Source organism: Malania oleifera, chromosome 4, assembly GCF_029873635.1.
Source record: "Malania oleifera isolate guangnan ecotype guangnan chromosome 4, ASM2987363v1, whole genome shotgun sequence".
In the NCBI taxonomy this organism is placed as follows: Eukaryota; Viridiplantae; Streptophyta; class Magnoliopsida; order Santalales; family Ximeniaceae; genus Malania; species Malania oleifera.
The window spans coordinates 111,874,544-111,897,359 of NC_080420.1; the positions used below are offsets into that span (position 1 = coordinate 111,874,544).

Below are 22,816 nucleotides of genomic sequence, written 5' to 3' on the forward strand. Positions count from 1 at the left end.
ACATCCCTTAATGATAGGAAGGTGTTGGAGCTTTCTTCTTTTTTGTGTTTGTTAGAAGATAGTCATCCTGGCACAAGGAGTGACTATTGCTAGTGGGTTCTTGACTATTCGGGGAAGCACTCCTGCAGTCTTTCTTAGAAATTTTGATTCAAGAAAATCTGTTTCCCATTTTATTGTACAATTTGGAAGGCCAGAGTTCCTTCTAAGATTAAGGCCTTTATTTGCTTTGTTCTTAACAGAGTTAATAATAACAATCTGTTGCAGAGAGTGAGGCATTTAAAGGCTTTATCTTCGAAATTTTGCCATTATGCTGTAAAAGTTCAGAATCTACTTCTCACCTGTTCCTTCATTGTTCTTTCTCCACAAGATTCTGGAACAATTTTTTTTTTAATTTATGGAGAGAGTTGGGTTTGTCCACGGTGGAGAAGGAGTTATCTGTTTTATTTAGAGGTTTTGGAATGAGTTTTATTCTTTTTATGAGGGTCTGGAACAACTCATTTGAAATTTATGGAGAGAGTTGGGTTTGTCTGCAGTTGGCAGAGGAGTTATCTATTTCATTTAAAGGGTTTGGAAGGAGTAGAGATGGTTCCACTTTGTGGAGGTGCTGGTTTTTTTGCTGTCTTGAAGGGCATTTGGTCGGAGCAAATGCGTGTATTTTCTTGGGGAGGAGGAGTTCTTGCTCTATGATCTGGGTCCTGGAATAAGATTCAGTATTCAGCTTCAATGTGAGCTATCGCAGATGATTGTTTTAAAGAGTTACTTTTTTATGATTTTCAGCACGATTGGTTGCAGCACTGTTTTGATGTTTTTGCTGTCTTTACTTTCTTCTTTTATTCTCTTCTATGGAGGATGTCTTATGCTCCTTGTAGTATTTTCTCTTCAAACAAAAAAAATATTCCTCTTTTTTCTTAAAAAATAAAAAAATAAAAAATAAATAAACAATCGTGCTGTTACCATTTTGGAGTGTTAAGAAACAAACAATGTAGAAGAGTGAAAGTACTATCTCTTTCCCCTGTTACTGTTCTCCCTTCCCCTGTTACCATTTTGGTGTGTTAAGAAACAAACAATGTAAGCACCAAAATAAAACTTTCCATAAAATATGGAAATACTCCACACAACAAAAGTCTCGTTTTCATCAAAGTAAAATAGAAGTTTCCATCAATCAGGTTACAGCCTGAACTGTTTCCAATCTATATTTTTTCTATTCATCTGTAGCACAAGAGATGAAGCCATAATTTTGAATACATGTGAAATTATGCTCTTGTATTCATATACCCCCGGAGGATTGCAACTGGCATTGAATATAACATTCACTCGTCCAGTAAATTTGACCCCTTCTCATTTTGTTAGACTTTCTTATTCTTGCTATCCACCCATATTTAAACCCTTGAACAATTGAACATGATGTCACAGTTTTGGACAAAAATGTAACAAATATGAAGTTGGCATTCCTACCGAATGGCGGACAGAACTCTCAATTCACCTCCCTTCATTTTGATAGGGTGCCAATTGCACAACATGTACAATCACATCAACCAATAGGAAATATCAAACCTCAATAGATACATACATATATACACCCAGTGCCCAAGGCTTCCCCACATATATATATATATATATACACCCAGTGCCCAAGGCTTCCCCACCATATCAGGGTTATGGAGAGCAAACAATGAATGTAGACTCATCTCCATACTGGGAGAGGCTGTCTCTATGATTTGAACCAGTGACTATAAAGTTCGCTAATTCCATGCAACACCCATATCATTAGGTCAAGGCTTGCCCCATACTCTAAAATAAACTTAAAAGGAGGGCCAGCCAGCTAAGGTCACTCATGGTCAATAAATGTGTGTGTGTGTGTGTGTGTGTGTGTGCAAACACCCAGTGCCCAAGACTCCCACACCATATCAGGGTTATGGAGAGCACATAACAAATGTAGACTCACCTCCACACTGGGAGAGGCTGTTTCTATGACTTAAACCAGTTACCATAAAGTTCGCTAATTCCATGCGACACCCTTATCATTGGGTCATGGCTTGCTCCAAACTCTAAAATAAACTTAAAAGGAGGGCCAACCCGCTAAGGTCACTCATGCTCTAATATATATGGATTTAAAGGGTGTATCAGAATGTAGGTCTTTCTCTCACATGAATTTCCTCCAGTTTATAAACCTTGATGTTGATCAATTCTCTAATTAGTTTCAGTTGCAATAGTGAGCAAAAAAAAAAAAAGGAAGAACACTTGAATTTAGATTTCACACTGTCAAGCTTTCAGTCAAATTTTAAGAAAATATGACCAAATTTTAATTTTAAATTAAATTTAGTTAATTTTCATATATTTTGTCAAACAATTAAAACTAAGAAAGCTTCAGAGGGGCCAAACCCCTGTACATCAGAAATATACAAAAAGCAATGCTAACAACTGGCAATTTATATACCTCCTTGTACAAATCTAACGCTTTCCTGTAGAATTGTTGTTTTGAATATCCAGACTTCCTCAATTTAGCAATGGCATACGCACTCTTGAGCTGCAAATGAGCAAAAGTGTAAATCAAGTGTGAACAAAAAAGAGGTATCTTCTTGCAGAGACTTGTATTCTCACTTTAAGAATGAGAAAAAAGAGAGAAGTACAAGCTAGGAGGGGACGAGATCCTCATTGCAGAAAAAACAAAATAAACAAGAGGAAAACCAAAAAACTAAATAAAAATAAAACGGACACTAAGAAACCCTAATTTAGAAACCTCTCTTTAGCCCTTCCCTTCGTAATTGATAGGGCTGTGTAATCTTGATAGTTCTCACTGACCTTTAGTCAATTTTCTTTTAGCCCCATCCAACTGAACTTCAGTACCATTGAAGAAAGTTGTACACAGCATGAGGCATTTGAAGAACAAAAAACCAAACCAAAATAAACCCATAGAAGATACTGCTTTTTCATTTTCAGAGCACAATTACAACAAGAAGGGCAAAAAAGAAGCTAAGCCTGATCCAAGAAAGTGATGGTAATCCCTGAGTACACCAGCACTCAAGTACTTGCAAATAATATGCAAAAATATTACCTCTAAAATTATATCTTCTTTTGTTCTTTTCCAACCGCTTCTTGTGAACCATCTGAAATGCAAAAGATTGAAATTCAGTGCCAAATGACAAGATCATATTCTACTCTCAGGATTGAGGAGGAAAAAATTGGCATGGTAATACAAAAGCCAATAAAGCATATGGTCACATAAATTTTCAGATGGTGGCATATGGTGCATGACTTCTAGCTCCTTAAAATCTTTGCCTCCTCAGTTTGGGATGAAAGATTAAGACTTCAAACAAAAGAATATTTATTAAGAGAGAGAAGTACACAAGGGAAGGATGAGATAAACCTCCTAAAAAATAAAGGATAATAAACCTCTCTCTTCAGACAAATAAAAAGGGGAAAAAAAAAACAGTAATTGCATCAATTACATGCTCCAATCACATTACAAGTCACTCAAAAGAAATACACCTTAAAATACCAAAATAAAGGTGCAAAGTGGGGCCAGGGAATGACCAAAATTGAGCTTGGCTACCTTATTTCATCATGAAGTTAAAGATCAGTAAGGTCAAGGCTCATGTTTTTACTTAATTTACATAATCCTTCCTCATGGGCCCATATACGTTATTATTATTATTATTGCTAATAATCATACTTGATTAATATTTTGAGTCACTTTTAGTAAAAATTTTCATCATGCCATAATCATGGGTGGTTGACAGGTTGCAGCACACAAAGATAGTGGCAGATGTCGGAAGGATAATAACTATGAGATTAGTGGCAGGATCTTTAATTAAGCTGGAATTGCTTGGATGGCTAGGAGAGATTTGAAATGGCAAGCTTGAATTGAGGCAAAGGGAGGCCTTGCCCCTAATTATTTCTTAAAAAGATCAAATTCTGTCACTTATCATCTATGACTTTTGTCTTTCTCTCTTCTAAAAACTACTTGTCACTACATTCATAGGCTGGTAAAATACTCTTTTATTGCTGGTCAGAATATTGCATCACAGCATCACCTTCTCCTTTTGAGGATGATCCCACGCTCTACACCATAAATACTTGCTCTCTCTACCTCATTTTCACGACACTCTCTCACTAAAGCAGACTTTCTCATTCTAGAATACTCACATTCATTCTCTCAAGGACATCCCCTGACATCTTCCTTACCCAAACACTACCTACATCGTTACACCACCCACCATTGCTTCACTTGCCCCCACACTTGAGCTTCTAAGAATTGTCTGCTTTGCCTGTTGTATATCTATTCCCATTTCATCCACATTACTGTATGCAACACTTTCTTGTTCCCAAATTCAAGAACCCTTACCTACAAACTTAATCTTAGGATGGGCTGGGACTTGAGTTTAGCTGGGCTTAGATTTTAGGATTTGGGTCTGATTATAGGGTAGATGGGTCACATTGACTCGAGTCACATTGACTCGGATTGGGTCTAGGTCAGGTTGACTTGGATCTGGGTCAGGTTGACTCAGATCTGGGTCACTTTAGGGTTTTCGGGCCATGTTGACCTAGATCTTTGGGAATTTTTACAGGGTTTTTTTATTCCAATTTCGGGGCTCTGTTTGGGGCTCTGTTTCAGTGTTCTGATTTTGAGCAATGAGTGTTCTATTTGGGGCCTTTTGGGATTTTGGCATTTAATCAAACATAGGTCTTCAATCTAACACATGTAGAACAGTGTTCAAATAGGTAATTGCAGACTCATTTTCTTTTTCCCCTTTAATATATGGAGTCCTGACATCGGAAAAGCAGATTAGTCAATCACAAGATCGAGCTTGGAAACACCTGCTTTTTGTCCTGTTGACTGTCAGTCTCATTCCTGTTCAACTCAGTAAGCTTGAACGAAAACAATTCCAACCTTTCTGACGTGAATGGTTGATGCGCGAGCTGAGTCTACGACCCTAGATTGAAAGCTGCCTTTTCCCATATAAAATAAGTCAGTTGACAAGGCTACTTTTGAGTGAGTAGGTTTATTAGTGACTCTCAGCCAATCATTACTAAGGTGCAGGGATTGCTCTTGGATTGATTGCACTTTATAGCTAAGCTAGACAATTCCAGATTGATTCTGATTTCATTGATAGAACCCTGCTAGTTCAATCCTCACTTTCCATTCCTAATCAATCTCAATCCGACACTGTTCCCTTCAAAATCCTGCCTTTTGATTTTGTCATGCAAGGTTCCCAATCATGCAATATATCCTAAACTCCATTCTTTCTATAGCATTCACCTCAGCAACCTATACATTTGTCACAATAAGAACAAAATAGGGTGCTTACCTCTTAGGTCTTCCTATCCTCTTTCCTCACTGCTTCAGCATGATTTCCTCTTTGCAGCCAACTGCTCTGAATTTGCTCTTCCTCTTTCTACTTCTTCTATTTGATTCCCTTCCTGCTTTCTTCTGATTTTTTTGAATGATCTCGGCCTGCACTTCTACTTTCTCTCTCACTTATTTCTGCCAAAAAATCCCGAAGCCACCTCCTCCAAATGCCTCCTTCTCACTCTCTTTCTCAGTAAGTTCTGGTCAAAGTATCTCTCAATTTTTTTCACAACTTGCTCTTACACTCACTCTATCAACACTGCTCTTAATTGAAGGTCTCCAATTGGGGCCTTATGCTGCCCGCAGCCAAAAATTGGGCTTCAATTTAAAAACAAGGCTCACTATAGGCCTTAATTCACTCCAAATAAGCCTACAAGGCTGCAATTTCAAACTAAAGCCCAAAGTCTTTAATCACAAAAATGGCCCAAAATGCTTGAACATGTGAAACTAACTCTCAAACTCTTTTTTTTGTGCATGCAGGTGATGAAGAAGGCCCAATGCTAGCAACCCCAAGAATGAAGAACCAAATTTCTTTTTCTATATTTTTTTCCTTTGAATATTGTACTTGTAATGCACATGGATGAATGAGTGTAAAACAATTTCTACAAAAAGCCCCATGAACGAAATTTCACTTCAGCGTAATGAGGCTGAGAGAGTCAAAATTAGAGATCTGACAAGGTTAAGACCTTAGATGGCACCTCTAATTAATGGCTAAAAAGAAGAAACCTAAAATTAACAAACAAAATTTAAACCCCTAAAGTTTTGCTATATAATGGACGGAGTCTCTAGACAAAATAGGGTGTCTACAGCCCTATATCAACAACCATATGAACCAATCTACTCAAAATATCCATCATATGAACAGACAAAAAAGGCGAAAGTGGATCCCCTTGCCTAACCCCCTTTGAAGCCCTAAACTACGATTTTAGGTTCTCCATTAATAAGGACTACAAAAGAGACTTCAGACAAGCAGCCCCTCATCCAAGCCCACCACATCTCCCCAAAACAGTTCCTCATAAAGACTTTATGTAGAAAATTCCAACTTACTCAATCAGAATCCTTCTCAAAATCCACTAGCACACAACCCATCTTTTTTCCTTTTGTGAACATCCCCAAGTACCTCATTAGCTACTAACATAGCATCCATAATCTGGTCACCCCTAATAAAGCACTCTAAGCCTTAGAATAGTGTCTCCAATTACAAAACTCAACCAATCTTCCATAATCTTTGTGATGACCTTATACACGCTCATAAGTAGACTAATAAGCCAAAAATCTGCAACTTTAATAGACTTATTCTTCTCAGCCACCCAAGTGATGAATGTTGGGTTAATACTCTTGATTAAAATCCCACTAGAATAGAACAAATTAAAAAATTTTCATTAGATCCCCCAAATCACATCCAACAACCTTGAAAGAATGTCATGCTAAACCCATCTAGACCAGGAGCCTTATCCCTTTCCCTCCCAAACTTGTGTCCACCTCACTTTCCCCCAATAGCCTTTCCATCCAAAATAGCAAATCTCTAAAAATAGGACTCCTTTCTAACACTATGAGCAAAATAATTTGTAATCTCATTGGTTATCAAGCAAGAATCAACACTAGATTCAAACCCCACCCTCCTAATATTTAAAAAAAAAAAATCCAATTCCCTAATGTTCTCTTCCTCTTGCCATTAGCCAACCTATAGAAAAACCTAGAATTACAACTTTTTTTAATAAAAAAAGAAATTTATTAGAAGAGAGAAGAGTGTCCAATAGAAAAGTAAAATAAGAGAAGAAAAGAACAAGGAAAACGAGCAGGGAGAATAAAAATCCTATCTATGCATCAAAAGAAACTAATGACAAACATCACAACCTGAACCAATAAACCAAATTCAACGTAGTAGAGCCAATCAATCCTGCTACAGGTCTTCCAAAGAAACATGATGAAAAGAGCCATTTGCTGACACCCACAACGACACAAAATAAACCATAAACCACTCTACTCCAAAGAAAATTGGTAGCAATAGCCATATATTTGAATATTCTAGTGTTCCTTTCCGACAAACACACCAAATAATAGACATAATAGTGCATCGCCATAAAGCTTTCCTATCCTCTCCTTTACCAAAACCCCTAAACATGATGATACAAAACATCTTTAATGTGGAGGTACAAAACCAATTTTCATCGAATATACCAAATAATATATTCCAAATAGCCAACATGGAAGGACAATGAAGAAACAGATGTGCGCAAGTCTCTCCACTCCTCAAAGAAAGGACACAAAAGTCTAGTGACAAGGCCTTATTAGGTCTTTTCTTCCTAAGCAAATCATTGGTGTTGATTCTTTCAATTATACCAAATAAAAGCTTTCATTTTTTAGGGAGCTTTGTCGTTTCAAATCAAAGGAAACAAAGCAAAAGTATCCGTAGTATAATAATGAGTCAAGTAGGAGAGAAAAGATTTACAAGAGAATTCCCTAGAAGGATCTAAGCTCCAAACCATTTTATCCCCCAATTGAAAATGAAAAGAATCGGGCAACCTGGTCAAGAGAGCCAATTCATTAATCTCTCATATTAAGATATCTCCCAAAATGGAAGTTCCAAGAATGGCTACTTTCTTGCAAAAGAAGAAAAGCATAAATGGGGGTATCATGAAGATTCAATAACCAAAAAAAAAGAGGGAATGCAATAGCCAAAAGGCATCTCCCCCACCCAATGGTCCTCCCAGAAGCAAATTCGTTCCCCATTACCCACAGTATACTGGACTTTAGGAAGAAAATAATCATAAATCCCGATATACAAACTTCCTAGGACTCGAATAAGTAATGTTAATTCTCATTCTAGTATCCAACCCATTTTTTAGTATTCCAGATCTACTGCAAAATACCCAAAATAACAATCACCCTCCCTACCTATTTAAATTTAAGTCTTTTGCCTCCAACTCCTCATTTCTCTAAAGATCCCTTCCTCAAACTCATTTTTCAACAACACCTCTTAGTTTTATCACTCTCCAAAAGACCCCCTTCTTCTTTCTTGTCCAAAAGATGAAGCTCATCTAGAACACTATTCTTCTTAACCCTAATATCCCCAAAAACTTCAATTTTCTACTTCGTAACGACGTTTTAAGACAGTTGAGCTTTTTCATGAACCTAAAACCTACTCAAACCTTCTCAACATCCTCACTCCAAGTACTCCTAACCAAAGACAAAATATTTATAACCAAAGCCACACATTTTTTAATGTAAACAAAGGGGGTTCCACCTGATTTTGCTAGAGCCTAACAAAATAAGGAAATGTTTTTACTCTAGTCTAGACAGAACCCACTAAGAGAGATTAGAACTCATCTTCCTAGTCATCGAAAAACAAGATAGGAACCTAAGCAACCAGCAACTGCAACCCCCCCCCCCCCCCCCCCCCCCAAAAAAAAATAATTACAAAAATAAAGCATTAGGAAGATTCCTCAAAGCCTTAAACCACAATCCCTATTAAACCTATCAAAATTCTGCCTGCAATATGTAATCCACCTCCCCCCCTTTTCTCCCCAAGAAGTCTCACCACATAAAAATCCCCCTCAAAGCTACCTAGCGTAGCAAAAAGAAAATACACAGCATAAAACTTATCCAAAAATAGGACCTAAAATAGTGCCTACTAGGACCACAAAGTAATGAAAACTACCACAAACCCTTGCACTTCTCTTCCAAAAAAATTGTAAAGGAAAAGAAATCCATAATGCTGTCAATTTCGAAGATAGAAAGAATATCCCACAATATGAGAACAACCACCCCCCACCCAAGCTGCCTATAGGAGAGAGCCTTCCATTCCTTGGATGGTTAAACCTAACTTCTCAAGTACTTCAAACCACCCCCCATCCACCCTTTCAAGTTCAATTTCTTGAAGAAAGTGATATTTGGGGCACTCCTATTCAAAATTTCCCTCATAAGCTCCCCCTTCCTTACATATCCTAAACCCCTTAGCTTCCGTTAGTGATCCTCATAGTTCAACCACTATCCCCATTGCTCCCCCCCCCCCCCTCCCCCCACCCCACACCTTCAATATTTCACATAAGTAACTAATTTTTTCAATTCTTTCTGTGCCGTTTTTCCCCCTCTCATATGCCTTAGGAGTACCAACCACTTTCAACTCTTTCCCTAAAGAACTCACTAACATACTTCCTATCCTTTCAAGGAGTTTTTATGGGTCCTAGTTGCCTCTTTCACCCAAATGAATTAATGGAAATAACCCTTCCCTCAATAGATTTTTTCTTTTGGTACAAAGGATTATCGATACTATTATATTAGCCAACTCAGGAGTGGGTAGCACAACTTCATGGGAATTGGAGCCCCCTTGATCCTCCAAGATAAGCTTATTCACAGCATTACCCACCTCTTTGTCTCGAGCAAACTCATTTAGGATATCCATGGGAAGCCACTCATTTAAAAGAACAAATGCCAAAGATACCTATTAAATTTCCTACTCAGTTGTCTATATGCTCCAAATGGCATCTTGTGCTTCTTCAGATAACCACTTAGCGGCCTTATCCCCCACTTCATGCAGCCCAAACAATGAACATTCACTTAAATCCACTAGGAATTAGAATACAAAAGGAACCTCGCACCATGGCCAAGATGGTTATTGAATCATGAAATCTTCATTATCCCTTATCTTCATTATCTCCATGTTGATATCAAACTCACACAAGCTCTCCTTGTTGTCACATGACTCTTGTGAAAGTCTCCATTCAATATGCTTATTAGGTTGCTTCTTTGGTCCTCTCAATTAAATCAACAAAGAAGAGAGGGCCTTTGCGAAGGAACAATTTCCATAACTTCATAGAATTTGGATAAAAACAAGTCATACCCTTTTGAAATCCATGCTTTCATTTCGATCCATTGCCTCCCCTATTTCAAGCCCTATCACATCCTTCTATAAATGATCCCTTGGTCGAACAACCTCACCAAACCTGTAATAAAAACCATAGACTTTTATCAGGTCATTAATGGAATCTAATCAATTGATTCCCCTAACCTACAAGACACATCAGACCCTGTATATCAGGCTAGGTTTCTTTGGCCCATCACTTTTACCTCACAAATGTTTTTTTAAAATTCAAATCCCAACAACAAATCCCCTACCCTTTCCAATGTATTGGAACTTTGCAAAAGAATCCCTGCAATTGTGAACCACCTTGCCAGCAAATGAGGGCTCCGTCAACACAACTTTACAAAGAACATCCGTGTAAGACTATTCAAATCTTCTCATAACGTAATTATTCTATTTGTTTGATCCTTCACAGATTAGTCAAACCATAGTCTCCACATTGTAACATTGTCCCTCCAACCTTTTGCTTTCTCTCTTCCCTATCTAAGATCTCCTTCATGATACAAAAGAACATCCACCACCCAACAGCTTCTACCCCTTCTAGGAAATGAATAGACCTACTTCGTCCTCCTTCTTCATATCTTTCTAAGCACACATACCTACCCCACATGTTTCCAAGCAATTTCAAGGAATCCTCATTCCACGCTCTAAAGGAATCCCCGAAAACCCTTATCTAAACCGCATGGCTCGGACTAAAATGCTCAAATCTGATGCAAAACTCACTGAACCTATTCATCGTTGAGCACTGGAATCCATCAAAATTAAATACCTTTCTATCCGCCTCAAAAAAGTGATGATCCCCATGATAACTACTACATTCAATCCAGCTGCCTCTACTTTTTTTACCGTTCATGGTTGCTGCTGTTTGCTTCTGTTCACACTGTTCATTACTGCAGTTCACGCGATGTTTGTCACCTCTGTTTGTGCACTGTTCATACTACCCATAACCTTGTGCAAGAAAAGGATGGTATCATCTGTGAATTTTTTTTTATGATAAAAGAAGATGTATTAGAAAGAGAAAGAGATATTACAACCTACACAAGGACAGGAGGTCCTTTAAAAATTAAAAAATTAAAATTAAAATAGAGGAAGAACCAAAAAATAAAGACATGAAAAAAAAAATAACAAGAACTAACCAAGAAAACCCCACTTGTATCATCTGCAAACTGTAAATGTGAAATAGGTAAAACCACTAACTCCCCTGTTTCCCCTTCATTAAGCCTCTGACCACGCCTTTACTAAAACCACTAACTCCCCTGTTTCCCCTACTAAAGATCATTAACCACACAGATGAAAGGAAAGAGAGAGGGCATAATAACGCCCCTAGAAGCCTTAAACCAAAATTTAAACTCCCTAGTCATAATAATGGGCAAGACCGCAAACTCTAATCATGTATGCACACTAAAGTAGAAGCAATTTGATCTAGAACTCATTTCATTTCTGGTGCAAGACCAACAACATAATTCTCATTGGGTGTAGAAGGTACTGTATCTAAGAAGACCTCAAGTGGGAGTGTGACATTAAATAATGCAGCACAGCTTAAAAACCTAAGGAAAGGCTCGTTGCAATTGTATTTTGTTAGGTTGGATTCTGGAAAGCCAAAAGGTAAAGGAAGGTGTTAGGAGCAATTCAGTGGCTAACAAGAGGAAGATAACATGCAAGAACCCTTGGAGTATAAGCAAGAAGATTGGATTTAATTGATGCAATTCAAGGGTTTAGTTGCCATGAATAGGCTGGAAAAATGAAATCATGAGTAGGTTAGGTTTGAATGGCATAGGAAAGGAGCTTTGACTAGAACTGCAAACAGAAGAAGCAATTAGGTTAAAGGGAGCTGTGTCTGCGTGTGTTTGTGTGTGTTGCTAATTAAATAGATGTTTTACTGTGCTATGAATAAAAATGTGCGAACACTTCATCAACACACAGAAGACAGACAGTATACGAAAGACATCTAGGAGGTTTCTTCTAAAAGGACCAAACAAATTCAACCCTAGTCAATAAAGGCAGTTCACGACAAGTATATAAAAACAAGACTTGAGGATAAACAACGCCTGCCAGTCTCTGATCATGTTAGTGAGCAACGAGTTAATGTAGTGCCACTGTTGTCAACTATCAAAATATTATCAATACTGTCAAATTTATGTCACCATGCCTTATTCCATGATGAACTAAGAACAATTCATTCATTGAGTTGACTCGTAAAGGATTAATCCCACTATGATATTATGACTTGATCAACAGGAGGGATACTTTTATTTATTTTTCCACTGTCAATAAGTGTAGTAACTATAAAATTAAAATCTATCAGCATGTTCTTAAAATATTACTGATCCAAACAATAATAGCAACAAGAACAACAACAACTAACCTCCGCCAAACTTACCGATCCAAACAATAATAGCAACAAAAACAACAACGACTAACCTCCGCCAACATGATATTGGTTCACGAGGGGCATATGGTTCATAGATAATTCCAGGACTCAACATGGACACTTTTAAAGCACCCTGCAAGCATCAATTTTTTAAGCCTGTGTGATGTGAACAATTAAATGCTCAAGCACATTTCAGCAAAGCAATAAATTAAACAAAGACAAAAGGTTCCTCCAAACTCCTGAATCAGGATAATACTGACAAAAGAAACCCAAATAACCCACTAAAATTATTATCCACACTCAACCTATCCTACACAACTGGAGAAAAAAAAAAAAAAAAGGAAAGTAAAGGAAAGGAGAATGAACTAGCCTTCACAAAAGTGCACAGAAAAAGAATGAAGGATGGAACAGGAGGGGAGAAATGCAAAAAAAAAAAAATCCTCCTGTAGCTTCAATTATTAGTTGATTTGCTTTCTTGTTCTTTTAATAATTAAACAGTAGCTAGCATAATGATTCTAACTACCATGATAAATGCAGAACTTGTACTTTTTGCTTCCATTCCCTTTATTTTTATTTATAATTTGAAAAGAAATGAAACTTTATTAAGAAGGGGGGAGTACAAGAGAGATCTCACAGAACAGGAAACATAGAAGCAAAAGCAGAAGGCCCAAGAGGGCCACAAAAGAAGAGATTTCTTCACAGGAGAGATAGCAAGAAAGCAGAAGCAAACACCAACGAGAACCACAATTCACGCATCTAGCAAAAGCAAAAGATATGACATCCTCTTCTGGCAACAAGCTAATTTTCAAATTAGCTGACTTACGGCACTCCTACACTGTGAAGCAACAGGCTACACATCCATCAACTGTTTCCTACATTACCCATGAAGCTTGATTCTTCCCAAATTTTTATAAATACCATCACTTGCTAAAGAACTCTTTCCATTGTTTTTCTACTGCCGCATGCTAACTTTGAGAAATCTAACTGCTATCTACAGGAATATTGTGATATGGCCAGTTTCAAGAAAGCTAACATACCATTTGTCGTACTTGAGGAGGGACTTTTGCTTGTGTAGTTACCAACCGTGTGTTATTCAAGAAGTTAAATAACACAACTGCCTACAAAACAAAGAAAGGGATCCTTGAAGAATTTTTTTTTTTTTTTAAATTCCTAGAAGTAATTTTTAAATAATTAAAAACTACAACACAAACACATAGAGGCATACTTCCAACCTTTGCATCTAACTTATTGAATATAACTGCAAACCTTGTGTGTGTGTGCGCACGTGAGCGCATGCGTGTGATAAAGAGAGAGAACTAAGATGAAGCCAGATATAGATATAAAAGCCATTGCTTCAAAACATAAATTAGCACAAGAAAACTTCCATAAACTAACATCTATAGCTACTTGATTTCAATTGTATGCTTTAAAAGAAGTTACCATCACTGAATTCGGAGTCTTCATCTTCCCAGGAGCCCATAGAAGAGCATTATGGCCATTATATAAGCAAGAAGAAAGGCTCCGCCAATTACCTTTGGGAACTGATCACATAAAAAATATATAAATGATGAAGTACATCAAAAATCTACATATGAATAAAGATAATAAGATTAAAGAATTGTAAAGAAGAATTCTTTGTGCATTCACTTAAACACTCTACAAATGATGAACTTATAACATACTCACTATAATTATAAAAATCATGGTTGATGAAGTTGGCAAATGATGAGAAAATGAAGAAGTCAATGCATGCACACAAATTTCAACAACCCAATTAAAAAAATGTTCACAATAAGTCATTGTACAATGCACATGCTTATATAAATTAATGACTTTGTAATAAGGGCCAACTAGCCAAGATTCTATTAACAAGATCAGTCAAGAAGTTTAGGGAAAACAACAAGGATATTGCATATAGTTCTTATTCCTTACCGACCTAGAAAAGCCTATGCTAGGATAATAGGGAAAACTAACAGTTGGTGGGTTCTAGAAAATAAGAAATTACATAAGTAAAATATAGATGTAATTAAATTATTAGTGTTAGGATTACAAGGGCATAAATTAAGGAAATCCCATGTACTTATTTCACGTTAGGGTCCACACTACTCTAGTTCAAACTTGTCTTTCTCCTATTCTTCTGTATGAGGGCAAAAGACACTAACCCCTCCTGAGGTTTGGCAAAAAGACAAGGACCTTCCCTGAGGTTTCAAAAATGCCACATAACTCCCCTAACATTTGAATTTTGGGACACTTATGCCCCTCATAAGACTTATCTTTTTGCAAAATACAATGGGAGGTTTGTGTCTTTTCGGTAAACCTCAAGGGAGGTTTGTAGAATTCTTGAAACCTCAGGGGAGGTCCCTCATCAAGGAGGGTCAGTGTCTTTTGCCCTCTATATTATTACATTTTGTTTAGGAGTTGGTATCCAATTGAATGTTGCTCATAAGTTAGAAAATTTGAATAAAGATTTATTGTGGTCTAGGGTTGGTGATAGTAAGAAAATCATCTTGTCAGTTGGGAGGTTGTCTGTAAACCTAAAAGTGAAGGGATTTAGGCTTTATTGATCTGGTGTTCAATAGTATCTCTTTAGTTGGGAAAGGGTTATTAAATTTTTTATGTAGGACGAGAAGCAGGTATTTGGATGGATCATTTCAACCAAATTTGGAGGCCCATGTCGAAGAATAGGGTTAATGGATTATTGGGTCCTAAACCCAAACATGCTTAGTTAATTAGTTGTCTATTATGTGTGTTTAGTTTGTGAGTAATAGGATTATGTATTTTGAGGGCTTGTTTGTAATATTTGTGTATTTTGGGGGGTGAGTGTGTAATTTCATCTAGTTTTAGGGGTATACGTATAATTTCAAATTAGAGGCTTCCTTACAAATAGTATAAGCAAGCCATGTAGGATGTAGTTGTTGATAATTTGAATTGAGAAGTTAACACATGATTCCCCCTTGTATCTCCCCTCTTCCCTTCTCCTCTCTTCTATCTCTCATGGTCTTAGATTCGTGATACTGCCTTGCATCACTTTCCCTTCAAAGCCTAATTCTCTTTGACATAAGAATTTTTTTTTTTTTTAGCAAAGGAAATTTTATTGAAAAGGCATCAAGGGGATGCCAGCTTATGGTACACTAGTCAAGCACCCTAAAGGATGGCTGAGCTAGCGATCTTACAGAATGTAACACACTTGACAATAAGTACAGTTACCACAGCGATGAGAGAGCACATCAAGGAGAACCTTGCCAAATATCCAGCAGCCCAAAACCTCATAAAGTCTATGGAAGAGGGTGAAGCACGGCAGTTCTGGCTAGAAGACGAATTGTTGATGACACATGATAGCCAACTCTTCGTGCCACGAGCTTAAGATCTAAGAAAGACACTATTGAGAGAGTATCATGACACCATGTGGGCAGGACATCCAAGATGGTATCGCACTGTGGCATTGTTGAAACAGAGGTATTATTGGTCGCACATGCACAATGACATAGTCAATTATACCCAAACTTGTCTCACTTGCCAATAAGACAAGGTGGAGCAAAGGAAGGCTGCAGGGCTATTAGAGCCCCTACCAACCAGACCATAACTTCATCACCAAACTGCTCAGAGTGGGAGATGTAAGGTCTATATTTTTTTGTTATAAACAGGATTTTGAACTACAATACCTTCATATCTGCACCAAAGTACTATTCGGTAGAGGAAACAGTGCAATTGTTTTTCAAACATATTGTGAAATATTGGGGTGCTTACAAGACATAATCAGTGACCAAGACTCAAGATTCACTTGCAACTTCTAGACATAACTTTTTAGAATTCTCAATTCACAACTTTACATCTCTTCAAGTTGCCACCTGCAAGCAGATGGACAGATAAAGAGATTCAATGAGCTAGTATTTCTATCCTAGCGTAAAAATGGGAGTATGACTCCTGAAAAAGTTTTATGTTTCCTGGAGTCAAAGCTAGAATAGCATAAAAATCTCTTCACAAGAGGTTGAGTATTCATCAATCTTGTAAAACTCACTAGTCATTATAATCATGCTTAGTCTACTTGCCTCTCTCGCTAGACACACGTTGTTAGTAGAGGTGTTTCTTATAGAATTACGTTTTTTGATGTTTACCACTTGCTTTCCATTACTTTCACGAATAGTTTACTGCTTCCGCTTACATTTCATTCAACTACTATGAATGTGTTTGTTGGTAAACCATGGTAAACTTTAGGGTATGTTTGGTATCATTGTTATTTTCTATTTTCTATTTATGTTTCTCCACAATGAAGAAATAGATTATAAAAAGGCATTTGTTTATGTTGTCAGTTTTTTGTTTTTGTCACCAGTTTTCATCTATTTGCCAAAAACTTAAACCCAGATTTTATGGTTTTCAATTGTTTTGGCAACCTGTTAGAAATTTTAATGTCCAGAAATAGTTTTTTTCGATTAAGCTATTCATTTTATACACTTTTAAATTAAAATCAAAATTAAATGATCATATGAATTTAAATATAATTAAAAGAAAAGCACACATACATTTGAAAAAATAACAATAAAGCCAATTACAAAATACTTTCTCTTTTTCAATTGTCATGTCCAATAAAATTTGTATTGTGAAGTAACTTTTGAAAATAGAACTATTAAGTAAAATAATTATAATAAATTTTATTTTTATTATAGTATTTTTTTACGTGTATTATTTGTAATTTTATTATTTTAATCATATTTTATAATATTATTTTATTAAAGATGAAAATGAGAATTTTTTAATTAATTTTTTAATTTGTATTAGTTTTATAAATGTTGACAAAATATGTTGCTAGTTTTTAGTTTTTATTTTCTGGTTTTTGGTTTTCGTTTTTGGTTTTTGTTTCTCTAATTTTTGACAGTGATATCATGTGGCCCGTTAGCGAACTAGTTAAGCAAGAGTGCTTCAACTAGCGTCGCAACAGTCCCACTATGCCCAGCTATTGACTGCAGTAAACCAGTGCTCTTTGCTGATCTAGAGTGCTGAGGTTGAATTTTTAAACACTCTCCTATTCCTCTCTTTCCAAATGTACCAGAAATTGCAAGGGGAATGAGGGGCAGCCTTTCTCTTCTCTTTTGTTGCCTGAATCCCTTTCCAGGCCCAGAGTTCCCCTTCCATAGAGTTAGCAATAACCCACAGCTCTCCAATCAGAGTCAATGCCATATTCCAAAGAATCCTAGTCCAAATGCAATGGAGGAGGATGTGCTCTATTGATCTGCGTCAGCTATGCAAAGGGGACATTTGTTGGCGACTAACAAACCCCTTTGCAAATTATCCTAAGTCAAGATCTTACCATGAGTTGCCTCCCAAGCAAGAAAGGCAACTTTTGTTGAGGCAACTGTCTTCCAAATCCAAGCCCAAGGGAAATTAAAGTTGTATGACTCCAAAGGAAAGAGCTTCCTCTAGAAGGATCTAACATTGAAGGACCCCCGCCCCCCTTTTCTCTTTGGCAAAAGATAATTCACAACAAATACGAACTTGAGGTGAATAATGGGATGCTAGAGCTAGTGTTATTTTTTTCTTTCTTTCTTTTTGATAGAATAAATATTAAGGGAAAAAAGAGATACAAAGTGAAGAATGAAAGACAATATATCCTCCTAAAAAAGCATAGAAAGAAAAATATATATACAGAGAAAAGAAAAAAGTAGAAAAAGAAACAACAAAAATCAACAATCCCAACCAATTTTTTTAAGGTCTAGAAAGCTAGCCCCTTTGAATTGGGAGAGAGCCCATATTGAAACCAAGAAATCAGTTCAATAAAATCTACCCCAAAGCAAAGTAAATATCACAAGACATTCTTAAAAAATTCAAGCATTCCTTTCCAACCAAATACCCCAAAAAACAAAGAAAACAACACAATTCAACAATATTTAAGCAATGCAAGCCCTTGAAGGGTTGTTTATCAAATTTCTCATTTTTTATCCCACATTGTGAGGTATAAAATTGGTAATGGTGAGAGGGTTTAGTTTTAGGAGCATCTTTCGATTGGGGATGCTCCTTTTTTCTAAGCATTCCCCATATTTATTGTTCATCTATTCTTCATGAATCTCCTACCATTAATTTTTCCCTTGGCTTGGGATTTTGAATTCTTGGATTTCATTTTGCTAGAAACCTAAATAAGTGGAAGGCCAATGACCTTATATTTTTGTCTAATGCTTTTGATCCCTTACATATTTCTACGGGGAGTGATAATAGTAGTTGGGATTTCGACTAGACCTGGAAAAATGGATAAAAATCTATTAATCCAAACCAAATCCAACCCGTTTAAACTTACTCATAACCAATCCGCACATTAAATAAGTCAAATTTTGTTAAAATTTTATTTTATCCGCCTCTAAATGTGTTGGTTGGAGGATTTAGGATTTTATCTGATTTATATCCGCCTATCCACTAACAACTAATGTCTAAATTCACTGATAATCTCATATGCACATTCTTATTAGGTATCAATTCAATTAGCATAAGCTCTATTGGCCAAAGCCTAATCCCACACTCCCAACTCTTGCACTACCATATGCACCCCTGAGTTTGTCCCAAGCCCACATTCAAACTCAAACTCAAATACTCAATTTTCTCGTCATCAAAACAAAAGCCCCTAAATTCATGACTTGAAAATTAAATAAATTATAATCTTGTGATTGTTTATTAAATGTTTAAAAATTAATAATTATAATTTTAAAAATAGCTTTAGTTATTATGTTACGAAATAAATTGTTTATCGGACGGTAAAAGAAATTATATTAGTCATGGGAATGACGGATTATCTGCCATCCGCCACGGATTATCCAATCCGAACTGCCATATATCCGCAACTTAATTGAGTCGGATATGGATTGTTATGTACTCACCCGATAATCTGCCTAATCTGCCATGGATAATCAGACCTGATCCGTTTTGCCAAGTCTACTTTCACTCTTATGGGAATTTTTCTTGCAAGTCATTCTTCGCTCATTTGATTCATAATCTCATTTATGCTTCTTTCCATCAACACTTCTCCATTTGGAAATCCAATAGCCTTTTAAGCTGCGGAAAATATTTTTCATTTTCTATTTCCAATTTTTATAAAGAATTGCAAAAAAAAAAAAATCCACCTTGTTTTCCAATTTTCCAACATTTGCATAGGAAAGTTGGAAAAGATATTTTTCAACTTTGGAAATGTTTGAAAATTAAAAAACAAAGTGGCATTTTTGTAATTATTTGAAAAACTCAAATGCAAAATGAAAACCCTTTTTTCCCTCAACTAAAAAGACCATAAGGTTCCCTACAAAGCTTTCACCTAGACAACAATCCTTAAAACAATCAATACTACTAATTTATTACAAGAAGAAGAACAAATAACACTTTATCTCCATATCGATGTGTGCTTCGTTACTAAAATGGAGAGGCTATATCTCATTTGTTCTTGCATCGTCTCTCTTCATGGGAAATAAGGAATAAACAATTTGCGTTTTGGGAGCAATGAGTTTGTCTCTTGTCTTTGCAAAGTATGTGTGCGTTTCTTTCAAAGGTTTCCATAGAGCTAAGTAGGGGTGTACAAAATTTACCGAAAAACCGAAAACCGGATCGAAACCGGACCGAAACACATTTCGGTTTGGTTTTTCGGTTTGCGGTTTCGGTTTCGGTTTTGGAATATAAAAAATTTCGGTTTCGGTTTCGGTTTCGGTTTGGGACCAAAACCGAACCGAAAAAACCGAAAACCGAATTAATAAAAATAATTATATAATTATATATTATAGATGCTGCTGGTGTTGCCGTGTTGGATCGCCAGTCGCCGGCGAGAAACCACCTCCAAATCCACCTCTGGTCGGTCTAAATGGCGGAGATTTCTGGGACGAAGTCCATGGCTCCATGCGACGCTTGCGCTCCTCTTCTTCGAGCTTAAGAGAGATGCCTCGGACACGATGGACACGACGGACAGAACACAATCAACACAGAACCCTTCTGCCTTCTGGATCCGTTTCATGAGGTGGGTGGAGAACAGGAGAAGCCGGCGATCTTGTTTCGGAGGCGCTTGGAGGGGATAATGGCCACTTCTTGGATGATCTTCTTGTTGGTGAAACGGATCCAGAACTTGCCGTGGAAATCCAGGGTCATGCGACTGCCGAGAAGATTTCTCGATCACCTGCCGGCTGCCGAGAAGATTTCTTCACCGTCTTGGTGTGCAGTGCACAGTGCGCACCTCCATCTCTGTTTGTGTGTGTGTGTTTGCGAGAGAGAGAGAGAGAGAGAGAGAGAGAGAGAGGCCGGTGGCCACCGGTGAACTGCAAAAAGGGCAAGCAGATCTGCGAAGGAACATGCAGCTGCAGGAACCTGCTAGCCATCCCACATCGTTTGGAAATGGGAAATGAACTAGGATCCCACCCTATATATTTTATATGGATCCTTCTTTGAACATGTATCAAGGTTTGGGCTTTGCAACTAAAGCCTTGGCCCAGCAGTTCTGTGTCGTGATGGGCTGTGGCTCCCAGGCCCGAGTATTAATATTATTTTGATATTTTAAAATTCGGTAAAACCGAAAATAACCGAACCGAACCGGAAAGTTCACGGTTTGGTTTGTTCATAAACCGACGGTCTACGGTTCGGTTTCGGTTCAGTTATTTTGAAAACCGAGGAGTTCGGTTCGGTTGGCGGTTTTGGCAAAAATCGAACCGAACCGTGTACACCCCTAGAGCTAAGGATAGGAAAGCGATATGAAAAAGCACCATGTTCGCATTGATTTGGTAAGTTTGATTGAAGCATAATACTAAAACCTTTTACGGTTTCTACTACTCCCATTAATCATCTTTGGTGTAGTGGGGTAAAACCCAGAAGTATTCCTTGACCAAATATATAAATCATGCCTCGATTAAGGAATAAAAGAATCCAAAACTATCAACAAAATAGCAAGCGTGTGAACCTCTCTTTCATTAAAATTCCAAGAAAAACAAAAAACAAAAAGGACAACAACAAAACAAAACAAAAAACGAAATCTCAAGAAAGAGAGACCTCTCCAAAGAATTAAAGGAAATGCTAGGAGCGTATCAGCAAAAGAAAGCATAAGAGGCACCACGACTTCCAATAACTTCTTACGCACCCAAAGAGGAAAGAACAAATGAGCAATCTAAGCACTACTAACCTTAAAACAGGAAAGAGAAAAGAACAAATGAGCAAGCTGAGATAACGAAAGAACAACGGTATTACTAAGTTGAGGTTATATGATTTGTGCTTTCACTTATAATATTGTCATTTGTCATTCATATTTGGATAAGCAAAGAGAGAAACTTCACCAAAAGGCACCAAAGTGGCTCCAACCAAAGTACAAAGTAGTCATTCAAAAATCAATAAATCAATAAATCCAAAACAGTTTAGTGCTTTATGTTTCTATCTCCTTTATATCAAAATAAAAGACGCTTAAAATGTTTTTGTTCCTTCAAGGCTCCTCTTTCTTTTCCTCCACATCGTCTAGAAAATCACATAAGGGATGAGTCAAGCGACGTTCTTACCATTCGAGTAGTCATGCCCATCCAAGCCAATAGTTCATGAATAATGGAACCCTAATCAATGAAAGTATAGGTAAAATAGATGAAAAGGGTGGAGATTTCATTCCCACTCCACTTCTATCATTCTGGTTGACCAATCGAGGCTTGAAAGATAAAGTAAGGATTATGCATTAAAGATCGTTTGAAACCACTTATCAACAAAACTGAACTACAAAAAAAAATGTTGAACTAGATAAATTCTTAAAGTCATAACTTGCTATATGATTATAGGCATTTGTAAGGTAAGTAGTATTTAGCTACTCACATTTTAAAATAAGTAGCGCACTTTTCTAAATAAATTTTCACATATTTCATCATTTAAAAAATTGTGGTATTCTCACACACGCATAGAAATAAATATATTAAACTATAAGATATTATAGTTTAGTGCAAATTAGTTTATTTTATAAATTTAGTCATAATAATATATTATTAATTTCATTTTAAGTATATAAATTATATTAAATTACTAAAATATAACTTATAATTATCATAATTTAATAATTATATTAAATGAATTTTTCTACAAATTTAATTATATAACTTATTAAAATATAATTTTCATTATAATAATAATATAATATACTTAAATTATAATTTAATTAGATTTATAATTATTAAAATAATATTTTAAATTTTGAAATATAAAAGATATATGTTAACTTTTTAAAGAAATTTTATATATTTCATTTTTTTCATAT

General features: G+C 36.5%; 1 protein-coding gene across 1 annotated transcript in view; it reads right to left on the minus strand.

The window, feature by feature from the left end:
* LOC131154241 (uncharacterized) overlaps positions 1-22,816 on the minus strand; it is a 63,356-nt gene that overhangs the window by 18,245 nt on the left and 22,295 nt on the right. Inside the window, exons 3-7 of the mRNA XM_058106889.1 lie at positions 14,026-14,126; positions 13,623-13,703; positions 12,636-12,718; positions 3,056-3,107; positions 2,438-2,527 (exon numbers count right to left, since the gene is read on the minus strand). Of these exons, the coding sequence (XP_057962872.1) occupies positions 2,438-2,527; positions 3,056-3,107; positions 12,636-12,718; positions 13,623-13,703; positions 14,026-14,126 (407 nt within the window). The remainder of the gene's footprint in view (positions 1-2,437; positions 2,528-3,055; positions 3,108-12,635; positions 12,719-13,622; positions 13,704-14,025; positions 14,127-22,816) is intronic.